Below are 24,981 nucleotides of genomic sequence, written 5' to 3'. Positions count from 1 at the left end.
AGCAGCAGCAAGACTGTAAACTCGTCGTGGGCAGGGAATGTGTTGGTTATATTGTTATCCTGTACTCTCCCAAGAGCTTAGTACAGTGCTCTGCACACGGTAAGCGCTCAATAAATACCATTGACTGACTGGAGTGCACACCAACTGGATCATCCGGCCCTGAATACCCAGAGTAGTAGATGCAAGCTTGCAGTTCCCCATCCTTTCCCCAGTTTAAGTTCTAGCGTCTTCCACGGCTCCACAAAGGAGACTTTTTAGCAGTACTCACGCATTAAGTCCTCAGATCTCCCGCACCACTTCCGTGTGCCAATCTCAAATTCTAGCTGAAAAAAGGCGCTTCCACGGTTCCTACCCTCTCCCCAGTGAGCCCCCTCATGTGCCTTAAATTTGTTCACTGATCTTGTGAACACCAGAAGGATTAAACCCCGTCTTGCTGGACCAGGGCAGCCCGGAGAGAGAAGTTGCATAATTCTGTTGGCATTTGGAACAAGGGGGCAAGTGTTGGGCAGTTTTAGTGTTGGGCAGTCTGACGAGGAGGATGAAGAATCCAAATCCTTCCTTCAGCTGTAAAACTGCACAGTGGATCTATTGCCAATTTATTTTTACTGTGTGCTGGAAGTTTTCTGTCCCTGTGAGTCAGGCAGCAGTTCCTCCCACATGCCCACCCCCCTTTTTAGACAGTGAGCCCAGGATCATATCTGACAGCCTCAGACCTTTCCCCAGCGCTCTGCACAAAGTAAATGTTCCACAAATGCAAGGAAGCATAACAATTTGAACCGGATATAATGTATACATTGTTCTCGGTTGAAGGAAATAAGAGGTCCCACAGAAACCTCTGTGACTGATTTTAGCAACTGGAACCACTTCTGTCGGAGTCAGCAACTCATCATTATTAAACTTTATTAAATAACTCTGCCATTAAAAAAAATTGTCGGATAGCAAAAAAGAAAGCATAAGGGAGAGGTTGAAAAAACAAGTCAAGTCACAGACCTGGGAAATATGGGGAAAGCAGTTTCTTCCCTTCACTACAATCCATTCACTACTCTTTAGTAGGGACTTCGGCGGGGAAAAAAATAAGCTTTTACAGTTTCGAGAACAGCTCAGGGTTGCATAATTGTTCCAGTTAAAGGGGGTAAACACTGACAGTTTTACGGTTCACACTACTCTTCTTTTATGAGCTAATGCAGTTTCCACAGGAGAAAGTGGCAGACAAAAAAGCAGTAGAAAGAGAAGGAGGAGGTTTTCTAATGATTACTGAGGTGTGAGTAGAGAGAATATGTTTTCAAAGAAAAGCCTGGCTGATACACACACTTTTGTAGCCGTTGGATACCCGAAAATCATCACAGCTAGGCTGGTCTTTGTTCCGAACACACTTTCACTAAGGATTCTGATTCTGCTTTAGTGCTGCCATGCACTTGCCAAGAATAAGAAGAGAACTATTAATGTTCCCGGCTTCCTGCAATCGGTCTCCAAAGGACTGTGTTTTATTGCAACGTTCTGAACCAGCCAAGTCAGAGAGACGGTCTGCATACAACCATTCCATCACCAGAGGACAGTGGACCTGTAAAGAATCTTGGAGGACGCGAGGTCTAACAAGTCATCCGTTCACAGAATTCCCAGGACAGATCCCCCAGCGCTATCACAAGGTTAATACACTGGAATTTGGGTTTTATGCCGAGTTCCTTTCGTAGGGAAACGGAGCGAGGAGTTAGATCCTGGCAGTGGGCAGTCCAATCCCATTAAAAACTTGAGCTCTGCTTTGGCAGGGTCTCCAGCCAAGAGAGGGAGTGCCTGGAACACACTGATCAGCCTCCTTTCCCTTCAAGCTGGGCTCTGCCTGGGTATCCCTGAGCCCATTAACTTACAACCCTGCCTCGGCCAAAATTCCAGAGTCCAGCCCAGAAGATACTCTGAGCCTGGCAGGACATCAGCTCTTTCGATGGGCCCGGCTGGTCTGACGGGAATGCGGCGGGAGTGGGGGGTGGGGGGTGGGGGTGGAAGGGTGGGGGGGATTGGAGAATGGTTGAAGGGGAGAGGAGGGGAATCGATTTTACATCAGCATACGAGGGGGTGAGGACCTCCTAAAGAGGTCCTGAGGAAACGGGCAGCTTTGCCACCCACCCACCTCACCTTTCCTCAGCTTTTTACAGCATACCCTTCCAAAACAACGTCTGGGAGCAGCTAGCCTTTGGCTGCTTCCAAACTCTTGGCCTGCCTCTGCCTTGACTAATCAGATCTTTCCATTTGAACATGGAGGTCAAGAGGTAAGTACTCTTCTGGGCCATTTTGCGCTGCATCAGTTCTGGACTCGAACTGTTGGTGTTTTCCAGTTCTGAAGTAATTACTTCTGTCTGCTCCTGCACCGACTCTCTGCCAAGGGATTGTGAAAGCCCAGGGAACCCCATCAGCTTGGAATTTCTCAGGAGAATCCAGCAGCCGAGGAATCCGTTCAACGGTTTCAAGGTCCCGTGCCACATTTAGTGCCATGCTCGGAGTTTCTGAGTTCTTCCCAAATAATCCAGAAACCCAGGAGAGCAGCATGGCATAGTAGATAGAGCACGGGCCCGGGAGTCAGAAGGTCATGAGTTCTAATCCTGAATCTGCCACTTCTCTGCTTGTATGACCTTGAGCAAGTCACTTCACATCTCTCTGGACCTCAGTTACCGCCTCTGTAAAATGGAGATTAAGACTGTGAGCCCCATGTGGGACAGGGACGTGACCAACCTGCTTAGGTTGGATCTACCCCAGGGCTTAGAACAGTGCTTGACACATAGTAAGCACTTAAATACCATCATTATTCTTCTTAATTATCTGACACCCCGAAGAGCAGCTGCTGCAGGCATCCCCAGTCCCATCTCTGGTTCCCCCAAAGGTGTGAGTATCTTAATGTCTGTGGGTGGGAGAGACGGTGTACAGTGGAGTCCATGATGGTGAGGGGCAAGTGAATGAGGAAGCTCCTCCTCCTTTCATTTTTGTCTAGAGATGGTTAATTCGAATGATGGCTAACCTGTGAGACCCCACAGCCTGGATCACATTACAGGAGTATCGGGAAAAGAGTTCATCGTATCGATTATGAAAGAGGAAGAAATGACTATCTTACCCATCTAAACCAAAATCCTCGGCAGAGTCAGATAGTTCTATAAACCCGAAATCAGGTTGTCTGCATCTGGAGAGCCGCTTGCCTTTAACTGCAGAATACACCACTTCTCCAAAAGTCACATTTAGAACAGGATAATTTTTATTAAAGCAACAGAGCCAAATGCACTCAAGTTCTAAGGACATACAGTTTGTCCCCCTTACTTAATCTTAGTAGTCAGAGAGAATATATCCCGTGACTGATGAGAAGGAGGTGAAGAAGATGAAAATTACATCAATAATTGTATTTGGGTTACAACTTCCCAAGAGCCTCAAACACAAATGCTTGGCTATCGCAACTTGAATTAGTTGTCGAGTACTGGTGGCCTAATTTAAGACCCAATCTTTGACTGGTTGCCTGTGGCCAAACTCAAATGGGTAACTAATCAAATCACATACTGATTGAGGAGAAGCTGCCATGGTTTGTTAGCTCAGAAGATTGAGAACAAGAGACCTCACTGGGCCCAGTGGGGCTACACTGATCTTCACGGTTGATATTCAAAACGGAAACACTCTCCTGATATTGCCCTAGCAGCGATATCTAGTTTAACTACATTCTGGGAGATGAGATTTAGTTAACTGAGAAAGGACACCTGCAACTGGACTGTTGGAATATTCCAGTGGAAACCTGACTTTGGTTCCTGTTTCTTTACCTTAGGATTTTTTAAGGTTCTTCAGTGCTATTAGCTGATCCACTTTAAGTCTTCCAAAGAAATAAAAAAAAAAATTCTCTCTTAACCAATTAACCACTAACAAATGTAATGCCTACGCATGACGCTCTCCTATTTTTTTCCTCAGATTCTCAAAGTTGTGAGTTTTTGGCTACGCACCTCCATTATGAATTTCACAAAATCAAACCCACAATGAAAATAAAGCTCTCTGAACCTCACTTCTGCTACCACCAGACAAGTTCTCTCCAGCTGAGGAAAAAGAAAAACAAAAAACAAACACGAGTTTATTTTTTGCTTTTAAGAAAAATTGTGTGGGAAATAGGAGTCTTTTGGGGAGTGCTGTGAAAGGGAAATCCGACTATACAGCTAAAGATATTTGAACATCGACTAAAACCAAATCACTGTGCCACCACCTTACGTTATCAAAAGGGTTACCAAACTTTAGAGGAGAAAGGAGGAACCCTTAAAATATTCTTTTTGCTTAAGTCGTAATTCTCTTGAAATATTTTGGGTTAGACTGAAAAGCAACTTGTATCGTCCTTCTAAAATAATGAAAAGAATTCATTCACAGAATAGTTAACATGAGCAACACAATGTCTCCTGAAAAGTGGCGGTTGTGGTTTTGGGGGATTTTAAAATATTTTTTGTTAAGTGCTTACAATGTGCCAGGTACTGTATTAACCAATGGGATAGAAACACGATAACCAGGTTGAACACAGTCCCTGTCTCACACGGGGCTCACCAGTCTGAGTCCTCATTTTACAGATGAGGACTGTATTTTACAGATGAGGACTTGGAGAAGCAGCGTGGCTCAGTGGAAACAGCATGGGCTTTGGAGTCAGGGCTCATGAGTTCGAATCCCAGCTCTGCCACTTGTCGGCTGTGTGACTGTGGGCGAGTCACTTAGCTTCTCTGTGCCTCAGTTCCCTCATCTGTAAAATGGGGATTAAGACTGTGAGCCCCACGTGGGACAACCTGATTCCCCTATGTCTACCCCAGCGCTTAGAACAGTGCTCGGCACATAGTAAGCGCTTAACAAATACTAACATTATTATTATTATTATTAGATGAGGTAACTGAGGCACAGTGAAGTGATTTGCCTAAGGTCACCCAGCAGACAAAAAAATTTTTTAAAAATTGGTACTTATTAAGCATTTACTATGTGCCAAGCACTGTTCTAAGCACTGGAGTTAATCCGGTTGGACACTGCCCCTGTCCCAGATGGGGCTCATACTATTATCCTCGTTTTAATAATAATAATAATAATGTTGGTGTTTGTTAAGCGCTTACTATGTGCAGAGCACTGTTCTAAGCACTGGGAATCAGGTTGTCCCATGTGAGGCTCACAGTTAATCCCCATTTTACAGATGAGGGAATTGAGGCACAGAGATGTGATTTGACCACAGTCACACAGCTGCCATGTGGCAGAGCTGGGATTCGAACCCATGACCTCTGACTCCCAAGCCCGGGCTCCTTCCACGGAGCCATGCTGCTTCTCTTTAGAGGAGGTAACTGAGGCACAGAGAAGTGAAGTACCTTGCCCAAGGACACACAGGAGACAAGCGGTGGAGCCAGAATTTGAACTCAGGTCCTCTGACTCCCAAGCCTGTGCTCTCTCCACCAGCCCCGACTGCTTCCTACGAATCTTACCGGTTGCGTTCCGGTAAAGTCTCGCACTGTAACACCCACGCCTCGACTGAGGTCAGCGGTTGCGGCAAGGGCGCTCACCCACGGCCTTCTACCCCAAACGCACAAAGAGAAGCAAAACTAGGGCAGTACCGGCAGCGCTCGAGAAGTTCAGATCGATAAATTGCTTTTGGCGGAAAACAACGCGGGACTTGCCAACCTAACACATGTGTCTTTTGGGGAGTAGGAGAGTGACTAAAGCTGCTTTCCAAAAGAAAATTTTACATCCTAAGCTTGACTGGTTTTCCACCTCTTAAAGGACTCGGTTTGCTAACATAACCCAGTTTCCTTCCAATCAGTTGCAACGATGCTGGAAATCACCTCAATCACATAGTGAGCGCTCAAGAAATACTATTGAATGAACGAATCAATCGATCCATCAGTGGCTTGGGAGTCAGAGGTCATGGGTTCGAAGCCCGGCTCTGCCGCCTGGCAGCTGTGTGACTGTGGGCAAGTCACTTCACTTCTAGGTGACTCAGTGACCTCATCTGTAAAATGAGGATTAACACTGTGAGCCTCACGTGGGACAACCTGATTACCCTGTAGCTACCCCAGCGCTCAGAACAGTGTTCTGCACATAGTAAGCGCTTAACAAATACCAACATTGTTATTATGATAAGGCCTCGGCCTGGGAGTCGGAAGGACCTGGGTTCTAATTCCGGTTCACCCGCTTGTCTGCTGGGCATGTGACTTAACCTCTCGGTGCCTCAGTTTCCTCAAATGCAAAAGGGGGATTCAATACCTATTCTCCCTCCTACTTAGACTGCGACCCCCATGCGGGACCTGATCGTCTTGTATCCACCCTAGCACTCAGTAATAATAATGATAACACACATAATACCTTCGTGAGAGTGAACTTGTATTTTATATGGCTCTAACTTATTGAAAGCAACTTAAATGGACTTACACTATTTAAGGCCTCTATAAAAAAGGACTCTGAAACCTCAAGTTTCAGTGTTCCAAGAGGGAGAGGTCAGCGGATATAGCTAACGGGGTAGAGGTTAACGGCTACTGCATTCCAAATATTAGTACCATAAATATGATCATTGATCGATACTGCTTCCTTGGGTACGGTAGGCAGACAACATAGAGGAAAAGTAGCAGATAAAAAGAATGATCATAGAATGCAGTGTAAGCGCCTAGTAATACACACATTTTTGGCATTCGGGATTACAGAGAAGAATCTGGTGCCTCCTTCTGGGAGCCCTCAAATGGAGCTAAAATTACCTGTAAAATTAAATTGGAGTTCAGACCCCCCCGATCCGTCTTTCACTCTTCTAAGGGCTGGGGGAGAATCAAGGTGATCAGGTTGTCCCGCGTGGGGCTCGGAGTCTTCATCTCCCTTTTGCAGAGGAGGGGACTGAGATGCAGAGAAGTGAGGTGACTTGCTCAAGGTCATACGGCTAAGTGGCGGAGGAGGGATTAGAACCCGAGGCCTCGAGACAGAGAGAGACCCAGAGGGAGCCACCGCCCCCCGCCCCCGGACAGCGGCTGTGCCGCGGACGCCCGCCAGGGGGCGCTACAGGACAGCTCCCGCCCGCATTCATTCATTCATTCATCCGCTCACTCATTCACTCATCCACTCATTCAGTCATCCACTCATCCATCCATCCATTCATTCATTCATCCACTCATATTATTATTATTATATATTGTACATTATGCAATATATTTTATATATAATATATATTATATACTACAATGTACTACAGTATTATACAATATTATAATATAGCAACACAATAATATCATATATTATATATAATTATGTGATATATAATCACATATAAATATACTATATTATATATTATGTGATATATAATTATGTGATATATAATAATGTTGGTATTTGTTAAGCGCTTACTATGTGCAGAGCACTGTTCTAAGCGCTGGGGTAGACGTAGGGGAATCAGGTTGTCCCACATAGGGGCTCACAGTCTTAATCCCCATTTTACAGATGAGGGAACTGAGGCCCAGAGAAGTGAAGTGACTTGCCCTCAGTCACACAGCTGACAAGTGGCAGAGCTGGGATTCGAACTCATGACCTCTGACTCTAAAGCCCATGCTCTTTCCACTGAGCCACGCTGCTTCTCTATATATAATCACAATGCATCGTATATTATTAATATTAATGATTATCTATATTATATATTATCGACAATGTTAATGATGATCTATATTATAGATGATCGATTATATTAATAATTATTATTATGGCATTTGATAAGTGCTTACTATGTGCAAAGCACTGTTCCAAGCGCTGGAGAAGATAGAAAGTGAGCAGGTTGTCCCCCGTGGGGCTCACAGACCTCACCCCCATTTTACAGACGGGGTCACTGAGGCCCAGAGAAGTGAGGTGACTTGCCCAAAGTAACCCAGCTGACAGGTGGGAGGGGTGGGATTAGAACCCACAAACTCTGACTCCCAAGCCCGGGGTCTGTCTACTGAGCCACACTGCTTCCCATCCATCCATCCATCCATCCATCCATCCATCCATCCATCCATCCATCCACTCATCCATTCACCCATCTATTCATTCATCCACTCATCCATTCATTCACCCACTCATCCATCCATCCATTCATTCATCAATTCACCCACTCATCCATTCATTCATCAATTCACCCACTCATCCATCCATCCATCCATCCATCCATCCATCCATCCATCCATCCATCCATCCATCCATCCATCCATCCATTCACCCACCCATCCATTCACCCACTCATCCATCCATTCACCCACTCATCCATCCATCCATTCACCCACCCACCCATCCATCCATCCATTCACCCATCTATCCATCCATTGTATTTCTGGAGCTCTTCCTCTGTGCAGAACACTGGGCTAAGCGCTCGGGAAAGTACAATTCAGCCACCGAGAGAGACAATCCCTCTCTCTAGGATGGGGGAGATGGACGTCAAAAGAAGTCAACAGGCACCAACAGCCTCCATACGGAGCAATCGAATTATTGATATATTCGCATCGAGGCAAGTACAGAAATCCAACTGTAGATCGTTTTAGACCGTGCGCCCGTCGTCGGGTGGGGACGGTCTCTGTGGCCCAATTGTACCTTTCAAGCGCTCAGTACAGTGCTCTCCTCATGGTCAGCACTCAATAAATACGATTGAACGAAGGAATGAATGAAGCAGCGTAGCTCAATGGAAAGAGCAGCTGCTGGGGAGTCAGAGGTCATGGGTTCGAATTCCGGTTCTGCCACTTGGCAGTTGTGTGACTGGGGGCAAGTCACTTCACTTCTCTGGGCCTCAGTGACCTCATCTGTCAAATGGGGATTAAGACTGAGCCCCGCGGGGGACAACCTGATGACCCTGTACCTACCCATCGCTTAGAGCAGTGCTCTGCACACTGTAAGCACTGAACAAATACCAACATCTTGATTCTATTTATCATGATGATGTCTTATTTTTGTCCCTCCGTCTCCCGCGATTAGACCATGAGCCCGTCAATGGGCAGGGAGGGTCTCTATCTGGTGCCCAATTGTCCATTCCAAGAGCTTGGTACAGTGCTCTGCACATAGTCAGCACTTAATACCAACAGTATTAGTAGTAAGCCCTCGTGGGACAACCTGATTACCCTGTATCTACCCCAGCGCTTAGAACAGATCTCTGCACAGAGTCAGCGCTTAATAAATACCAACGTTATTATTAGTAAGCACTCATGGGACAACCTGATGACCCTGTATCTCCCCCAGCGCTTAGAACAGTGCTCTGCACAGAGTAAGCGCTTAATAAATACCAACATTATTATTGGTAAACCCTCGTGGGACAGCCTCATTACCCTGTATCTACCCCAGGGCTTAGAACAGTGCTCTGCACACAGTAAGCACTTAATGCCGTCGTTATTATTAGTAAGCCCTCGTGGGACAACCTCATTACCCTGTATCTCTTCCAGCGCTTAGAACAGTGCCCTGCACATAGTAAGCACTTAAATACCAACATTATTATTAGTAAGAGCTGTGGGGCGGGGGGGAACACACGCAGCTGTGGCCAGCACCCCAAAACACACACACCCCCAGCTCACCCTCTGGGCGGCCCCGCAGGCCCCGTGTTGGGGGACGGGGAGCAACAGAGGGAGAAGCCGACAACAAAGCCTCTGGCCGGCTTGAGGAGGCCTCAGTTTCCCAAAGGTGGGGGGCGGGTGGAGGGGCAGGGCTGCGGGGGGAGCCGCCTCCTCCCGAGGCGCCCCGGATGCTCCAGGCCCCACCCACTCCTCTCTGGCCCCGCCCTCGAACTCCTTTTCATTTTTTATTACAAGTTTTTTTTTATTAAGAAAATCTGGTGCCAGATTTTAAAAAATGGTATTTAAGCGCTTACTAGGTGCAGAGCACTGTTCTAAGCGCTGGGGTAGATACAGGGTAATCAGGTTGTCCCGCGTGAGGCTCACCGTCTTAATCCTCGTTTGACAGATGAGAGAACTGAGGCCCGGAGAAGTGAAGTGACTTGCCCACAGTCACCCAGCAGACAGGTGGCAGGGTCGGGATTTGAACCCATGACTTCGGACTCCCAAGCCCGGGCTCTTTCCACTGAGCCACGCGGCCCCGGCTAAGGAGGCAAGTAACCCCAGCGGAAGAAGCATTTAGCTTTAGTCTTTCACCAGTAGAACCCTTGTCCTAGCCGAGCAGATGCAGGCTGTGTGTATATTTCTTTTGAAATTATTCTACTCCTGCCTCCCTGGAAGCCCCCTTCTCTGTATCCACGCTCCTGTTCACCTCTTTTCTCCCTTCATGGTGCCCGGGCTCCTAGTTATGTCCCCAGCATGGCTTCAAAGCCACCACCACCCCCTGCCAACTACCCACCATCCAGGGGGTCAAGTGCGATGCCCTCTAATGTCATCGGCAAAGTCACACACTGCACTTCTCAGGTAGAGAAGCCGCTCGTAATTCAAAGCGCCTGCTGTCCTCTAACTAGATGCCCTGTTGTTCTCTATTAAAAAAAATCGGTTTGTTTCTTCCAGTTCCTTGCATTGCAAATTAATGAGGTTTACTTTTCACTTGGATTTTTTTCTTTCCAAAATGGAAACAGAAGAAACAGAGAAATTCTAATTACACGCAGCCTTCGAACGGTTTGAAGTCCCCAATCCCTCTCTCATGGGATGGCATCTCCCAGTGAGAACATCAGATGATCCCCTGAGACGTCCCGCCTTGCTACAGCCTTACGCGGTTTTTTGGGAGCCAGTGTTCACCAAGTTTTCTTTTTGGAGGGTCAAGACTGCTGACATTAACGTACCCCCAAGGGAGAGGCAGAGAGACAACCGTTGAAGAGATCCCTGACCACCAGATATTTGTGGATAGTAAGGGAAAGTGCTGGATTTATCAAATACGGGATGCACGGTTATTGGAAGTTAAAAATCCAGCACTAAGAGAACAGGACTTATTTCTGTTAGCACGTTTTTTCTTGGCCAAATGAACAACTTTAGTTCAGTTTTCTAAGAGGGAAGTCATCCAGCACTTCCGAAAATGCCCAAGGAAGTTGGAACTGTTGCCATTGGGAAAGATGTGGATGAGGGAGAGGGTGGGGAAGGAGACGATGCCTGACGCAGGCTAGGAGCTGCACTTTCCTTCAATTTCTCTGCCATCTTTGTCACGGTTAACTTTTCTTCTTTACCTCTCTCACCAACAGTTTTGGCACGCATAAGATTCCCAGTAAACGTGCTTGATGCCCTAGGGTCACCCCCTAAACTAGCTCTTTAGATGAAGGTAATCTGTCCTTGCTGAGGGTGGGAAGTTTATAATAATAATAATAATAATGGTGGTGTTTGTCAAGTGCTTACTATGTGCAGAGCACTGTTCTAAGCGCTGGAGTAGATGCCTTCTGTCACACGCTATGGCTTTAGTCTCAGCTGCATAGTTGAGTCACTTGCCAGATTTCTAACAGTTCTGCTGGTGCCCATTGGCCCCAGTAGAGGTGGGAGGAAAAGCTTTAAATGCAAGACATACTTAAAACTTAAAAACAATAAACCACATACGTAATTCTATAAGTCAGGCTGGGGTAGGAGTGAAAGGGGGCAGGTCATTTCTAGTAACCATTTAGAAATGTGAAACGGATGGCCTTTGGGAGTAAGAAAAGAATTATTTAATGCTAATGTTCTTTTACATAGTATAACCAACTAAAATGATTAAAACCCATCTTTTTCCTCTTAAATGGCTGCTTTAGGACGTTTAACCCAAAAAACTTTTTTTTTTTCAGTTCAAAAGCAACTTTGGCACACAGCTCGGATCCTTTTCTATCTGCTTGGCTGCCCAGTTTCCTTTTGAGTATTCAGTGGCTTTAGAGGTTGTATTCTTTCCGTAGAGGCCGTTCCCAGGCTCATCAGTTTACAAAGATGACTTGTTTGCTATGAAAGGTGCTCAAGACTGGAAAAACGTTCCAGAGAAACCATCAAATTAGACAGCTTCTCAATTTCTCCAGAGCAGCAGGGAAATGTGGTTTGCTTAACCAACAACGTATCCAGATTCTAAATCATGAGAGGCGAGGACAAAGAAACCCATCTTTCCAAGCGATTTGCCGCTCCTTTTGCTCACTCACTGTTCAGTAGAAAAATGATTTAAATTGCTATTTTGACCTTGGGGAAAAAGAACGTTCTCTTCAGCTTGTGATTTTATTAAGCAAATGGGGAGGGAGGAGTAGCTTGGAGAAAACCTGGGTTCTAATCCTAGCTCTTCCACTTTTCTGCGTGCCTTGGGCAAGTCACTTCGTTGCGCCTGTTTCCTCAAATGCAAAGTGGGGGATTCGATACCCGTTCTACTTCCTTGACTGAGAGCCTCACGTGGGCTAAGATCCAGTATCTGACTTTAGAAGCCCAGTGCTTAACGATAACAGTAATAGTGGTGTGTCTTAAGCGCTTACTATGTGCCAGGCACTGTCCTAAGCGCTGGAATGGATGTAAGCTAAGCAGGTTAGACACAGGCCCTGTCCCACATAGGGCTCCGTCTTAATCCCATTTTACAGGTGAGGAAACTGAGGCACAGAGGTGACTTGGCCAAGGTCACAGACAAGCGGCAGACGCAGAACTAGAACCCAGGTCCTTCTGACTTCCAAGCCTGTGCTCTATCCATTAGGCCATATTGCTTCTCTACCAAGTTTAGTACAGTGTTCATCACACAGTAAGGACTTAAACACGTTGCCTCATCATAGGTAACAAGTTTATGTTTCCGTGCCACTCCTTTCACTCATGCTCCACAGACGCTTTCCCAACACAAACAACTCCTAATTAAAGTCCTAGTGGCAACTCAAAATAGTAATTGAATCTTTTTAGCGGGAGTAAAGAGACTGGTATTAAAGTTGTTGAGAATCTCAGGGCTGGAACAAGACAAGCCAGCTCAATGCTCAATTTCTGGAATTCTTACCTGGAGGTCAGGAACCGGCACGTTGGTGAGATTAGAAGGGTGATTGGCTCAATGAAAGAGGTTTCTGTTCAGAGACAAAATGTCCTCGCCAATTATCCAGCAAAATTGAATCACAGCTTTAGAGCCAAATATTATTTACCTCAGGCTTCTTGACCCTCAATCTCCCCACCTTCAAACCCTTAAGGTTACACCTCCCCAGGCCTTCCCCAGCTTGAGCCCTCTTTTCCCTGGCACCCTCTCCTTCCGTATCTAAACACTTGGACCTGTGATTTTTGGTCATTTGATATTAAGCACTTAAGTACCTATTTGTAAGCTATGAAACAAATTGTTTATATTAATGCATCTCCCCCGTTTAGACTGCAAGCTCCTTATGGGTAGGCAACAGGCCTACAAACTGTACCTCCAAGCACTTTGTAGTGTTCTGCACACAGTAAGCAAGCATTAAAGATGGTACTTTTTGTAAGGCATTCAAAACTAACATTTCAGAACTGTGGCTGATCCTAACAGAACAATGGAGTCATTCGATTCACCTGTTCTCAACGCCCACGCTGGAAACCAATACCTCAGATGTCTCCCCAAAATTGGGAGGGTCCCAGGAACCAATCCAAGAGTACTAGGAAAATATTGATAGACTAGATCCTTCTCACATTGCATTTTAATGCACCTCTACGATCCACTGATGTTCTCAGGCATCTATTTGTCCTGTCGCATTCACTAAAGGTAACTTCTGATTTCCCCAAAAGATATTTGCTCTATCTAGGCAATTACGTAACAGTCCGTCACTGATCCACATTAAAATTGGGATACTGCTCTGTGATGTGCTCAAGAGAACCGAGTTACAGAAATTCATTTCAAAGCATAATGACATCTCATCAGGTCAGTGATGCAATTTACAATTGCTTCCCTCAATTTCAGGAATTGTGGAACTGGGAAGCCAACCAGCCAAAATAAACTTTCATAAGCAGAGTCGTGCTGGAGAGGAAACTTTATATACTATGATTTAGTGAACATTTTGATAAAAACTACAGATATCCCAAATCTTTCATTTTCGATGGAGCAAACTGTCATACCCAGCAACACTTCTGGTAAGTTTCACTAAACTTCGTTTGGCATACCTAAGCAGTCAGAAATGAATAAAAAGTAGATTTACTGAACAGGCTGGTTTGAGTTGCCATAGGCTGTCTAAAATGGAAAGGGTTGAAAAATTCTACAGGACTGATTCACATGGAGATACTCTGCTTTCTACTGTTCGATTTAGAGGCAGTCGTAACTACAGCAAAATCTCAAGGTTAATCAGCGTCTTGCCTCTAATTCCACCCAAGCCCCTGACCCGCAGGGATCCTCCCATTTCCCAACCTCACAAGGGTGACCAGTTTCTCATTCCCTAACCCTGGACAAAAGAGAAATTGATCTACTCTGAAGTTCCTACCCATCTAAATTGTTCTCACCCTATACTTCTGAAGCTTTCACCCATAGGATAAGCATCTAATAATCCCTCACGGTGAATTCCAAGTATGAGCCATCAAAAATTCACCGCTGAGAATCACTTTTTATTCAGACAGCATCCATTTAAGCATCTGCAATTGTAACTTCAACTTCCACACCAGGTTCAATACTGATAGAAGTGATCTGCTTCACAATCTCAGAAGGACTGTGCAAGTCAATGAGACGCTTATGAATTCGCATCTGGAAACGATCCCAGGTTTTAGAACCTTCACCACAAGGAGTTTTCCTAGTAGTGATCCGCAGGGTCTGTAAAAGAAAATGCGGAGAATTAATCACATCCTTGCCTTTTTCACGTCAAAGTTAACTTCAATGACCAAGTGCTTTGTGTTTAGCAGAGAACGGGAAATTCTGAATTCAAGCACGTTAGTGCTGGCAAAGGGGCACCGTGGCTTGGAAACACAAGCCTCCGCTTTTGTGTACAGAATCCCACAGCAGAGGAGAAATATACAAACAAAATGAAAAACACTCAGTGTAGGCCCAACCTCTCGAGCATTCTTTTGCCGATTTTTCTATCATCCCCCGCTTGATCACGTACCTTAGTTGGCATGCGAACTGGTCCCTTCACTTTTAGGTTCTTTTCCTTAGCTCCTCTGATCAAGTCAGCACAAACTGAAAAGCAAGAATGACATCCATCAGTCGACTTGGGATCGTTACCTCGATCACCACAGGCAAACAAAAATAAAACCGTAAGCGTTGGCTCAGAATAGCGTATAAAACAATCACGGAACTTCAATCTGCATGATTTTATCTTCATAGCCAACTGTTGGATCATTTCTATTAGTGGTGCCTAACAGAACACCTTTTTTTTTGGGGGGGGGGGGGGGAGGAGTTCCACGGTGGACTTGGTGATCAAATCATGAGTTATCCAATAAGCGGAGAAATCATGCATCCTGCAACTTGCATGAGGTCGGGAGGAATAAAACTAGGAGTATTGTCTTCTGGGGCCAAGCTTTATCACTCTACATTTGACTCCTGGGAAGCAAAGTGGTCTAGTGAAAAGCCTCTGTGACAAGCCCCGGATTCTAATCTCCACTGTCAGTTGTCTTCTGTATAACTTCCCTGGGCCTCAGTTTTCTCAACTGTAAAATGGGGATCTAATACTTGTCCCCCTCCTACTTAACTGGAAGCCCCACCTGGGACAGTTACCGTGTCCAAACCGACTTTTATCTACCTCAGTGCCTGACACACAAACTACCACGATGTTCTGGCATCACTAACCTACGGGTACCAAATGAGTACCTGATACAAATGCACTCCTGACGTCCTCCCTCGCCAACCGAACGGTTTGCAACCTACTGGGCTCAAATCCTACAACAGTGGGAGAACCGCTGAAACTCGGTGAAGCAAAGTGGCTGGGGAATGGGAGGATGTGAGTTCTAATCCCAGCTCCACCACTTGGTCTGCTGTGTGACCCTGGGCAAGCCACTTAACTTCTCTGTGCCTCAGTTATCTCATCTGGCAATAGGGATTAAGACCGTGAGCCCCAGGTGGGACAATCTAATTACCTCGCATGATATTACTTAGTAATAATGGTATTCGTTAAGCAATTACTATGTGCCAAGCACTGTTCCGAGCACCGGGGCAGACACAAGGTAATCAGGTTGTCCTACGTGGAGCTCACAGTCTTAATCCCCATTTTACAGGTGAGATCACTGAGGCACAGAGCACCTAAGTGACTTGCTCAAAGTCACACAGCTGACAAGTGGCAGAGGCTGGATTAGAACCCACTTCCTTCTGACTCCCAAGCCCATGCTCTTCCCACTATGCCACGCTGCTTGTATTTGCTCCAGCGCTTAGAAAGGTGCTCGACACGTAGTTGTTTTGTCGCCTGTCTCTCCCTTTCAGACCGTGAGCCCGTTGTTGGGTAGGGACCATCCCCGTCTATTGCCGAACTACATTCCAGGCGCTCAGCACAGTGCTCTGCACAGAGTAAGCACTCAACAGGATTGAATGAATGAAAAATACTCTACTCTAAGCGTTGGGGTTGATACAAGATGATCAGGTTGTTCCACGTGGGGCTCACAGTCTTCACCCCCATGTTACAGAGGAGGTAACTGAGGCACGGAGAAGTTAAGTGACTTGCTCAAAGTCACACAGCTGACAAGGGGCAGGGCCAGGATTAGAATCTGAATGAACATAGTAGGCACGCTCTGCACATAGTAAGCGCTCAAGAGAACTGAATGAATGTAGTAGGTGCGCTCTGCACACAGTAAGCGCTCAAGAGAACTGAATGAATGAATGTAGTAGACGCGCTCTGCATATAGTAAGCGCTCAATAGGCTTGAATGAATGAATGTAGCAGGTGCGCTCTACACTCAGTAAGTGCTCAGGAGGATTGAATGAATGTAGTAGGCGCGCTCTGCACATAGTAAGTGCTCAGGAGGATTGAATGAATGTAGTAGGCGCGCTCTGCACACAGAATAAGCATTCAATAGGACTGAGTGAATGAACGTAGCAGGCGCGCTCTGCACACAGTAAGTGCTCAATATGATTGAATGAATGAACATAGGCACGCTCTGCACATAGTAAGCGCTCAATAGCACTGAATATATGAACATAGTAGGCATGCTCTGCACACAGTAACAACTCAATAGGATTGAATGAATGTCGTAGACACGCTCTGCACACAGTAGGAGCTCAAGAGAATTGAACGAATGTTGTAGGCGCGCTCTGCATACAGTAGGCACTCAATAGGATTGAATGAATGAATACAGTAGGCACGCTCTGCACACAGTAAGAGCTCAAGAGAACTGAATGAATGAATGTTGTAGGCGCGCTCTGCACACAGTAAGCGCTCAATAGGATTGAATAAATGAATGTAGTAGACACGCTCTGCACACAGTAAGAGCTCGAGAACGGAATGAATGAGTGTTGTAGGCCCGCTCTGCACACAGTAAGCGCTCAAGAGGATTGAATGAATGAATGACTGTAGTAATGTTGGTATCTGTTAAGCGCTTACTATGTGCGGAGCACTGTTGTAAGCGCTGGGGGAGATGCAGGGTCATCAGGTCGTCCCACGGGAGGCTCACAGTTAAGCCCCACTTTACAGATGAGGTCACTGAGGCCCAGAGAAGTGAAGGGCCTCGCCCACAGTCACCCAGCTGACAAGGGGCAGGGCCGGGAGTCGAACTCATGACCTCTGACTCCGAAGCCCGGGCTCTTTTCCGCTGAGCCACGTAGGAGGCAGGCTCTGCACACAGTGAGCGCTCGAGAGGCTTGAATGAATGAATGAAGGTAGTAGGAGCGCTCAGCACACAGTATGCACGCTCTGCACAGAGTATGCACTCAAAAGGGTTGAATACACGTAGTAGGCGCGCCCTGCAGACAATAGGATTGCATAAATGATCGACTGAACGTAGTAGACGCTTCTAACCCGTAGGACACAAGTGTTCTCCCCCCCCCCCCCCCGAACCTTTCTCGAGGGACTTGACGTTTCTGCTGGTGAGGGTGATTCGGATGCGGTGAATGGCCACCTCGGGCTCCACGGGAGTCTTGCCGGTGTCTTTAAAGGCCTGCGACAGCGAAGACGGCATTAAAGGGGGCCGGGGGGGCGTCTACTCGGCAGCCCGGAGCGGCCAGCACGCAGCCCGGGACCGGGCGGAGCGCGGGGCGCATGCGCGGGCTCGGCGGGCCGGGCGGGCGACTGCGCATGCGCGGGCTCGGCGGGCCGGGCGACTGGGGCGCATGCGCGGGGGGGGGGGTCGACCGGGCGCGCATGCGCGGCGACGGCTCCCCGGCGCCCCTTCCCTTCCCTCCCCCCCCCCCCCTCGGGCGGTGCCGGTCCCGGCTGAGGTTGGGCCCTTCGCCCCCCGCCCTTCCTCACCATGGCTGCGGTGGGGGCTTCCTGGCCGACTTGTTCCTCGGCGAGAGCGAACAGCGGTGAGCCAGGAGGAGCGCGGGCGACGGCCTTTCCCCCAAAGAGGCGGAAGGGCCGCCGGAGCGCCTTTTTATACGGGGGGGCCGCCGGCCGCCTCCCTCGGTGCCCCGGAAGCAGATCCTCGAGCGGAGGACGGGCCCCGAGCGGGAGGGGCGTCAGAGCGCCCCCTGGCGGCCCGGGGGAGTCCGCGCTCCCCGCCTTGGCCGCTGGGTCACCTTGGCCCAGTCGTTTCTGGGCCTCCGGTCCTTCCCTAAAATAATAATAATAATGTTGGTATTTGTTAAGCGCTTACTAGAATAATAAAGTTGGTATCTGTTAAGCGCTTACTGTAATAATAATGTTGGTATCTGTTAAGCGCTTACTAGAATAATAATGTTGGCATCTGTTAAGCGCTTACTAGAATAATAAAGTTGGTATCTGTTAAGCGTTTACTGTAATAATAATGTTGGTATCTGTTAAGCGCTTACTATAATAGAGTTGGTATTTGTTAAGCGCTTACTGAGAAACAGCGTGGCTCAGTGGAAAGAACACTGGCTTTGGAGTCAGAGGTCATGGGTTCGAATCCCAGCTCTGCCACTTGTCAGCTGTGTGACTTTGGGCAAGTCACTTAACTTCTCTGTGCCTCAGTTACCTCATCTGTAAAATGGGAATTAACACTGTGAGCCCCACGTGGGACAACCTGATTCCCCTGTGTCTACCCCAGCGCTTAGAACAGTGCTCTGCACATAGTAAGCGCTTAACAAATACCAACATTATTATTATTATTAATAATGTTGGTATTTGTTAAGCGCTTACTATAATAATAATGTTGGTATCTGTTTAGCGCTTACTAGAATAATAATGTTGGCATCTGTTAAGCGCTTACTATAAAAATAATGTTGGTATCTGTTAAGCGCTTACTGTAATAATAATGTTGGTATCTGTTAAGCGCTTACTATAATAGAGTTGGTATTTGTTAAAAGCTTACTATAATGAAGTTGGTATTTGTTAAGCGCTTACTGTAATAATAATGTTGGTATTTGTTAAGCGCTTACTATGTGCAGAGCACTGTTCTAAGCGCTGGGGGAGATACAGGGACATCAGGTTGTCCCCCGTGAGGATCCCAGGCTTCATCCCCATTTGACAGATGAGGGAACTGAGGCACAGAGAATAATAATAATGTTGGTATCTGTTAAGTGCTCACTATGTGCCATGCACTTTTTCTAAGCACTGGGGGAGATACAGGGTCATCAGGTTGTCCCACGGGAGGCGTACAGTCTCCATCCCCATTTTACAGATGAGGTCACTGAGGCCCAGAGAAGTGAAGTGACTTGCCCACAGTCACACAGCTGCCAAGTGGCAGAGCTGGGATTCGAACCCATGACCTCTGACTCCCAAGCCCGGGCTCTTTCCACTGAGCTATGCTGCTTCTGTAGCCACACTGCTTGCCTGGCAAGGAGTAAGTGCTTAACAAATCCCACAATAAAAAGAAAATACCTGAGTTCTAATCCTGGATCTTCCAATTGCTTTCAGTGTGCCCTCGGGCAAGTCGTCTACCTTCTATGCACCTCAGTTTCCTCAACTGCAAAAGGAGGAATTCGATACCTCCTACTTAGACTCTGGGCGCCGTGCGGGAAAAGGACTTTGTCCAACCTGATAAACTTGGATCCACATAGCGTTCGATACATACACATCAGAAAAGCAGTAGAGGAAGAAGAAGAGAGTAACCCTTCCTTTCTGACTTAATCATGTATCTGACCACTCATTCCACCGTCTTCCGCCAATCAATCAATCGATCATCGGTGTTCGTTTGAGTGCTTATTGTGTGCGGAGCTTACAGATGTCCTCCAAGGAATTAAAGCGAGGAAGTTTTTATAATCCTATGGCTAGTGTTCCTTAGGAAAGATACACCAGCTAATTAGATTCCTTTTTTTTTCCTATTTTAGATCGTTTATTACTTAGATCATTTGTTAAACTTTTACCAGGAATAACCAATCATGGCTTTCCCTTCATTCCCCCAGGAAGCCACAAATCCAGCAGGTCCTGCTGAAGCAACATGGCCTAGTGGAAAGAGGATAGGCCTGGGAGTCAGAGGACCTGGATTCTAATCCCTGTCCTGCCACTTGCTCTGCCGGTTGCTAGCTGTGTGACCTTGGGCATGTCCCTTCACTTCTCTGTGCCTCAATTTTCTCAAATGTAAAATGGGGATTCAATACCTGTTCTCCCTCCCACTTGAGACTGTGAGCCCCATGTGGGACTGGGACTGTGTCTGACCTAATTGACTTGTATCTACCCCAGCACTTAGAACTGTGTTTGACAGATGCTTAACAAGTACAATAAAATATATATCTATACATATATATATGATTCAAAATTTCCCTTTGAAGAATCCGATTATTCCGCCTCTACATTTCTATGGAAAAGGATTGATGGGCTGCATGTGAATCAACCCGGCATGGTTGTCTCAGCTCCAGTGGAAAATCCTGAGATCCGGCTTCTCATTTTTCTGGCCGAATCCCACCAATTCCCTAACCTGGGAAAACTATCAAAAGGTCTCCGTGCCCCATTCTACAAAATTGGGATGAAAATGCCACTCCTCAACTCGTGGGACAAGTAAACTGACAAAGAATACACAAGGTGCTCTGCCACTTGGGCCACTGTATAAGTTCACACTGTTTTCGTGAAATCCTCAACAGACCAAGAGCCTTTTTCCTTGCTCCACACATCCCTGCTTCGGTCTATCTCCCGGGAGTGAATGACGGTCAAATTGAGCTACTAAACCGTTACTTGGGCTCCCAAAGCAAACACCATTAGAAAATGATGAATCACAAAGCACTAGTATGTGACATTTAAAACCGAGAGGTGGTTGAGCAACCGTTAAAGATCGGAGTGGCGCACACCGGATCTAACGGATAGCCGTGAAGGAAATCGTTGATGTGGTTAGAGGCAGGACAGCGAGCAAAGTAAGGATGGATGAAGGGGATGAGAAGTACTGGGAATTAAAAATCAAAAGCCAAAAAGGTTCATTTCAAAGGACGAGCTGGTTTTTTCTAAAGGTTTACCACACTGAGTAACTGCGGCAGTCTCGTGAGCTTGTCGTGGGCAGGGAATGTGTCTGTTCGTTGTTATATTGTGCTCTCCCAAGCGCTTATTACCGGGCTTTGCACAGGGTAAGTGCTCAATAAATATGGCTGAATGGATGACACTTTGAAATTAGGAAGAGATGGTCGAGGAAGTTCAGCCATACACACTCAGCATACACGCCAAATGAGTAACTGATGTAGCCATGTAACCAATTTGGAACTATTATTACAAATATTATTACTGTTGGTGGCATTCATTAACTGTTTTCAATGTGGAAACTATTTTTGGTGGCATCTGTTAAGTACTTACTATGTGCCATGCACTGTTCTAAGCCCCGGGGTAGACGCCAATCAACCGGGTTACAGACAGTCCCGGTCCCACGTGGGGCTCACAGTCTAAGGAGGGAGAACAGGTACTGAATCCCCTTTTTACTGATGAGGAAACAGAGGCACAGGGAAGTTAAGTGACTTGCCCCAGGTCACCCAGTAGGCAAGTGGCGCAACCAGGACTGGAACCCAGATCCTTTGACTCCCCCTGGGCCATCCTGCTTTGTAATTAGACCTGGAGTGACTACATCAATTCACTCTCTAGAATAAGCAAGAACGAATGTTCTCCAGAACCAACAAGACGGTGAGTTAGCCCTAACTCACCATCCTTTCAAACGAGCTTTAATTAGGAAGTAACACGTTGGTGAAGTGAATGCCTGTGAAAACGCAGCTCCTGGGAATGTAAAATAACTTGCATTATCGCCAGTGGGAGAGTAAGGAGGCAAGAAATGGGAGGAGGGAGAGTTGGAAGTAGCTCTTCGTTCAAGTGCCTCCTTGTTCCTCTCCTTTCCTATAGGAAAGTAATTTGAGTCAGGGGAGGGACGAAAAGCAGGGAAGGGAATCAGAAGGGCTTTGATTCTGCTCGTACTATACCTCCTCCAACACACAGAATGTTTCTGTGACCTCCCATGATCAGAAGAGAAGTGGGAGGAGGATGAGTAACAGTAATAACGCAGGCTTTTATTAAATGTAGTACACTATACTAAGCGTTTGGGGAAGCCCAGATCACACCCCTCGCCCTCATGGAGCTTACCCTGTAAGAGCGGGGAAGGGCATAAGTCTATTTACAAATATAGGCAGAGGAATTTTAAAGTTGAGGGGGAAACACCAAGAGCTATTGGTGATTTTCTTCCCCTCGCTCCTTATTTTAAAGAGTACCTCTCCTTCCTGACCCTCGCCACTTTCCACCAGCCCCGGATCCTGAACCAGGAGCTAAAAATCAGTCCACACGGCAACAGTAACCTGTACTGCACTGGGAGGAGATGAGGATTCATGTCACCCACCAGAAAGATGCTGCCTCTGTTCCGGAGTTTGAGTTAGAGCCGCAACCTGGAAAGCAAGAATAATCTCACTGGAACCCTCCTTTTGCTGAACCATTACTCATCACTCTACCAGAATAGTGTGTAGTATAATAATATTAATCATGAGATTCCTTCCAACCCAAGGACTTTTTAAGGAGTCGTCGAGTTTGGCCCCCGTCTCCAAGCGACCGAGACATTTTTTTATTAACTTTCACTGTATTATCAATCGTATTTCTTGGATGCTTACTGTGTACAGAGCACTGTACTAAGTGCTTGGGAGAGTACAGTATTTATTTATGGAATTTATTGCAGCACAGCACTCAGTAAATGCCGTTGACTGATTGCTTGGTTGATTTTCCAAGCCGTAGCGTATCCAAACGATTATCATGCTGATACAGGCACTTATCATATCTCCCGTCTACTACTACATCAGTCTCCTCACTGACCTCTCTGCCTCCTGTTTCTCCCTTCTCAGTCCATACTTCACTCTGCTGTGGAGATCGTTTTCTAAAAAACGTTCAGTCCATGTCTTCTCACTCCTCAAAAATCTCCAGTGGTTGCCCCATCCATCTCCTCATCAAACAGAAACTCCTTTCAATTGGTTTTAAGGCCCTCAGTCAGCTCTCTTCCTCCTACCTTAGCTCGGTAAGCTCCTCCTACAATCCAGTCCGCACACTCCACTCCTTTAACGCCAAAATTCTCACTGTACCGTGATCTTGTCTGTCTCGCCTTTGACCTCTTGCCCACGTCCTCCCTCTGGCCTGGAACTCCCTCCCTCTTCATATCTGACAGATCATCACTCTCCTCATCTTCTAAGTCTTATTAAAATCACCTCTCCTCTAAGAGGCCTTACCTGACTAACCCTTCATTTCCCTACCTTATTCACCCTCCCCTCTGTCTCCCGTCTGTACTCACCCTACCCCAGCCCCCGATCACTTATATAAGTAACCTTACTGCCATTTCCTCTATCTGTAATTTATTTTATGGGGTAACCCTCTCTGGACTGTAAACTTCTTGTGGGCAGGGGCCCCAGCGCTTAGAACAGTGCTCTGCACATAGTAAGCGCTTAACAAATACCAACAGTATCATGTCTACTAACTGTTGTATTCCACTTTCCCCAGCACTTAATACAGCATCCAGTGGGTGCTCAGTAAGCACCACAGATCTGCGGATTGTAAATCAAAATACAATTCTGAATGAAATGAATAGTAATGGTAAAACTAACATAAAATTATAGTGCAGTACTTTAAAAAGAAATAGCATGTTAACATGCTTTCTGAAACGGAAAACCAAAAAGAATGTTATCAATAGTTTGTTGCTTGTGAAAACACTGATTTAAAATCACTGATATTTATTAAGTGCTTACTATGTGCAGATAAATTATTTACTTCTATTAATGTCTGTCTTCCCCTCTAAGACTGTAAGCTTATTATGGGCAGGGAATGTATCCACTAATTCTATTTTACTCTTCCAGGTGCTTAATACAGTGCTCAATAAATACCAATGAGTGATTCACTTATTGACTGCAGAGCACTTTACTAAGCTCTGGGAAAGGGTATACAGGTGGAAATTAGATATGGACGCTGTCCCTTGAGGGACATATATTTTTATGTTTGAAAAATGTTCTAAAGAATGCTTTGGATAACTGAATATTTTTATATTTAACCATTCTGTGGATACACTATCTTCTAAGTCATCTTGCCATCAGCCAGCATATCATATTAACTACCACCGCTCGGCAGATGATTCCCAAATCTACATCTCCAGCCCTGACTGCTCTCCCTCTCTGCAGTCTCGCATTTCCTCCTGCCTTCGAGACATCTCTACTTGGATGTCCCACTGACACCTCAAATTAACGTGCCCAAAACGGAACTCCTTATCTTCCCACCCAAACCCTGTCCTCCCTCTGATTTTCTAGTCACTGTAGAAAACACCACCGTTTCCTGTCTCCAAGCCCGTAACCTCGGCATTATCTGGATTCATCTCTCTCATTCAACCCTCATATTCAATCTATAACGAAATCCTGCCTGTTCAACCTTCATAACGTCGCTAAAATCCTCCTTTCCCTCTCCATTCAAACTGCTACTGCATTAATCCAAGCACTTATCCTATCCCGCCACGATGACTCTATCAGCCTTCTTGCTGACCTCCCTGCCTCCTGTCTCTCCCCACTCCAATCCATTCTTCACTCTGCTACCCAGATCATTTTTCTATAAAAAACTTCAGCCCATGTTTCTACACTTCTCAAGAACCTCCAGCCTTTCTTTATCTTCCTTCTCAAGAACCTCACCTCCATCAAACAGAAACCCCTTACCATTGACTTTAAAGAA

The 24,981-nt window shown here is 46.3% G+C and overlaps 1 protein-coding gene and 1 non-coding gene across 2 annotated transcripts; both read right to left on the bottom strand.

Annotated features, from left to right (window-relative positions):
- Positions 1 to 14,387: 14,387 nt before the first annotated feature.
- On the bottom strand, positions 14,388 to 18,349 carry RPS20 (ribosomal protein S20). The gene is made up of 4 exons (XM_029068160.2): positions 18,187 to 18,349; positions 17,776 to 17,875; positions 14,900 to 14,973; positions 14,388 to 14,610 (listed from the first exon to the last, which is right to left on the bottom strand). Exons 1-4 carry the CDS (start codon positions 18,187 to 18,189, stop codon positions 14,428 to 14,430), a joined length of 360 nt encoding a protein of 119 aa, XP_028923993.1. The 5' UTR covers positions 18,190 to 18,349; the 3' UTR covers positions 14,388 to 14,427.
- Positions 15,056 to 15,123, bottom strand: LOC114813634. Its single transcript, XR_003761351.1, has one exon. It is a non-coding gene; the product is annotated as a small nucleolar RNA U54 (small nucleolar RNA).
- Positions 18,350 to 24,981: the final 6,632 nt, after the last annotated feature.

This window comes from Ornithorhynchus anatinus, chromosome 7, assembly GCF_004115215.2.
Source record: "Ornithorhynchus anatinus isolate Pmale09 chromosome 7, mOrnAna1.pri.v4, whole genome shotgun sequence".
Taxonomy (NCBI): domain Eukaryota; kingdom Metazoa; phylum Chordata; class Mammalia; order Monotremata; family Ornithorhynchidae; genus Ornithorhynchus; species Ornithorhynchus anatinus.
The sequence above is the reverse complement of the archived record's forward strand: the minus strand, read 5'-3'. Positions and strand labels throughout refer to the sequence as shown.

Coding starts and splice junctions, on each gene's coding strand:
- RPS20 (XM_029068160.2), bottom strand. Junction 14,974..17,775: donor CGTCAAGTCCCTCGAGAAAG/GTTCGGGGGGGG, acceptor CTTGCTTTTCAG/TTTGTGCTGACTTGATCAGA. Junction 14,611..14,899: donor CAGTTCGCATGCCAACTAAG/GTACGTGATCAA, acceptor TTTCTTTTACAG/ACCCTGCGGATCACTACTAG.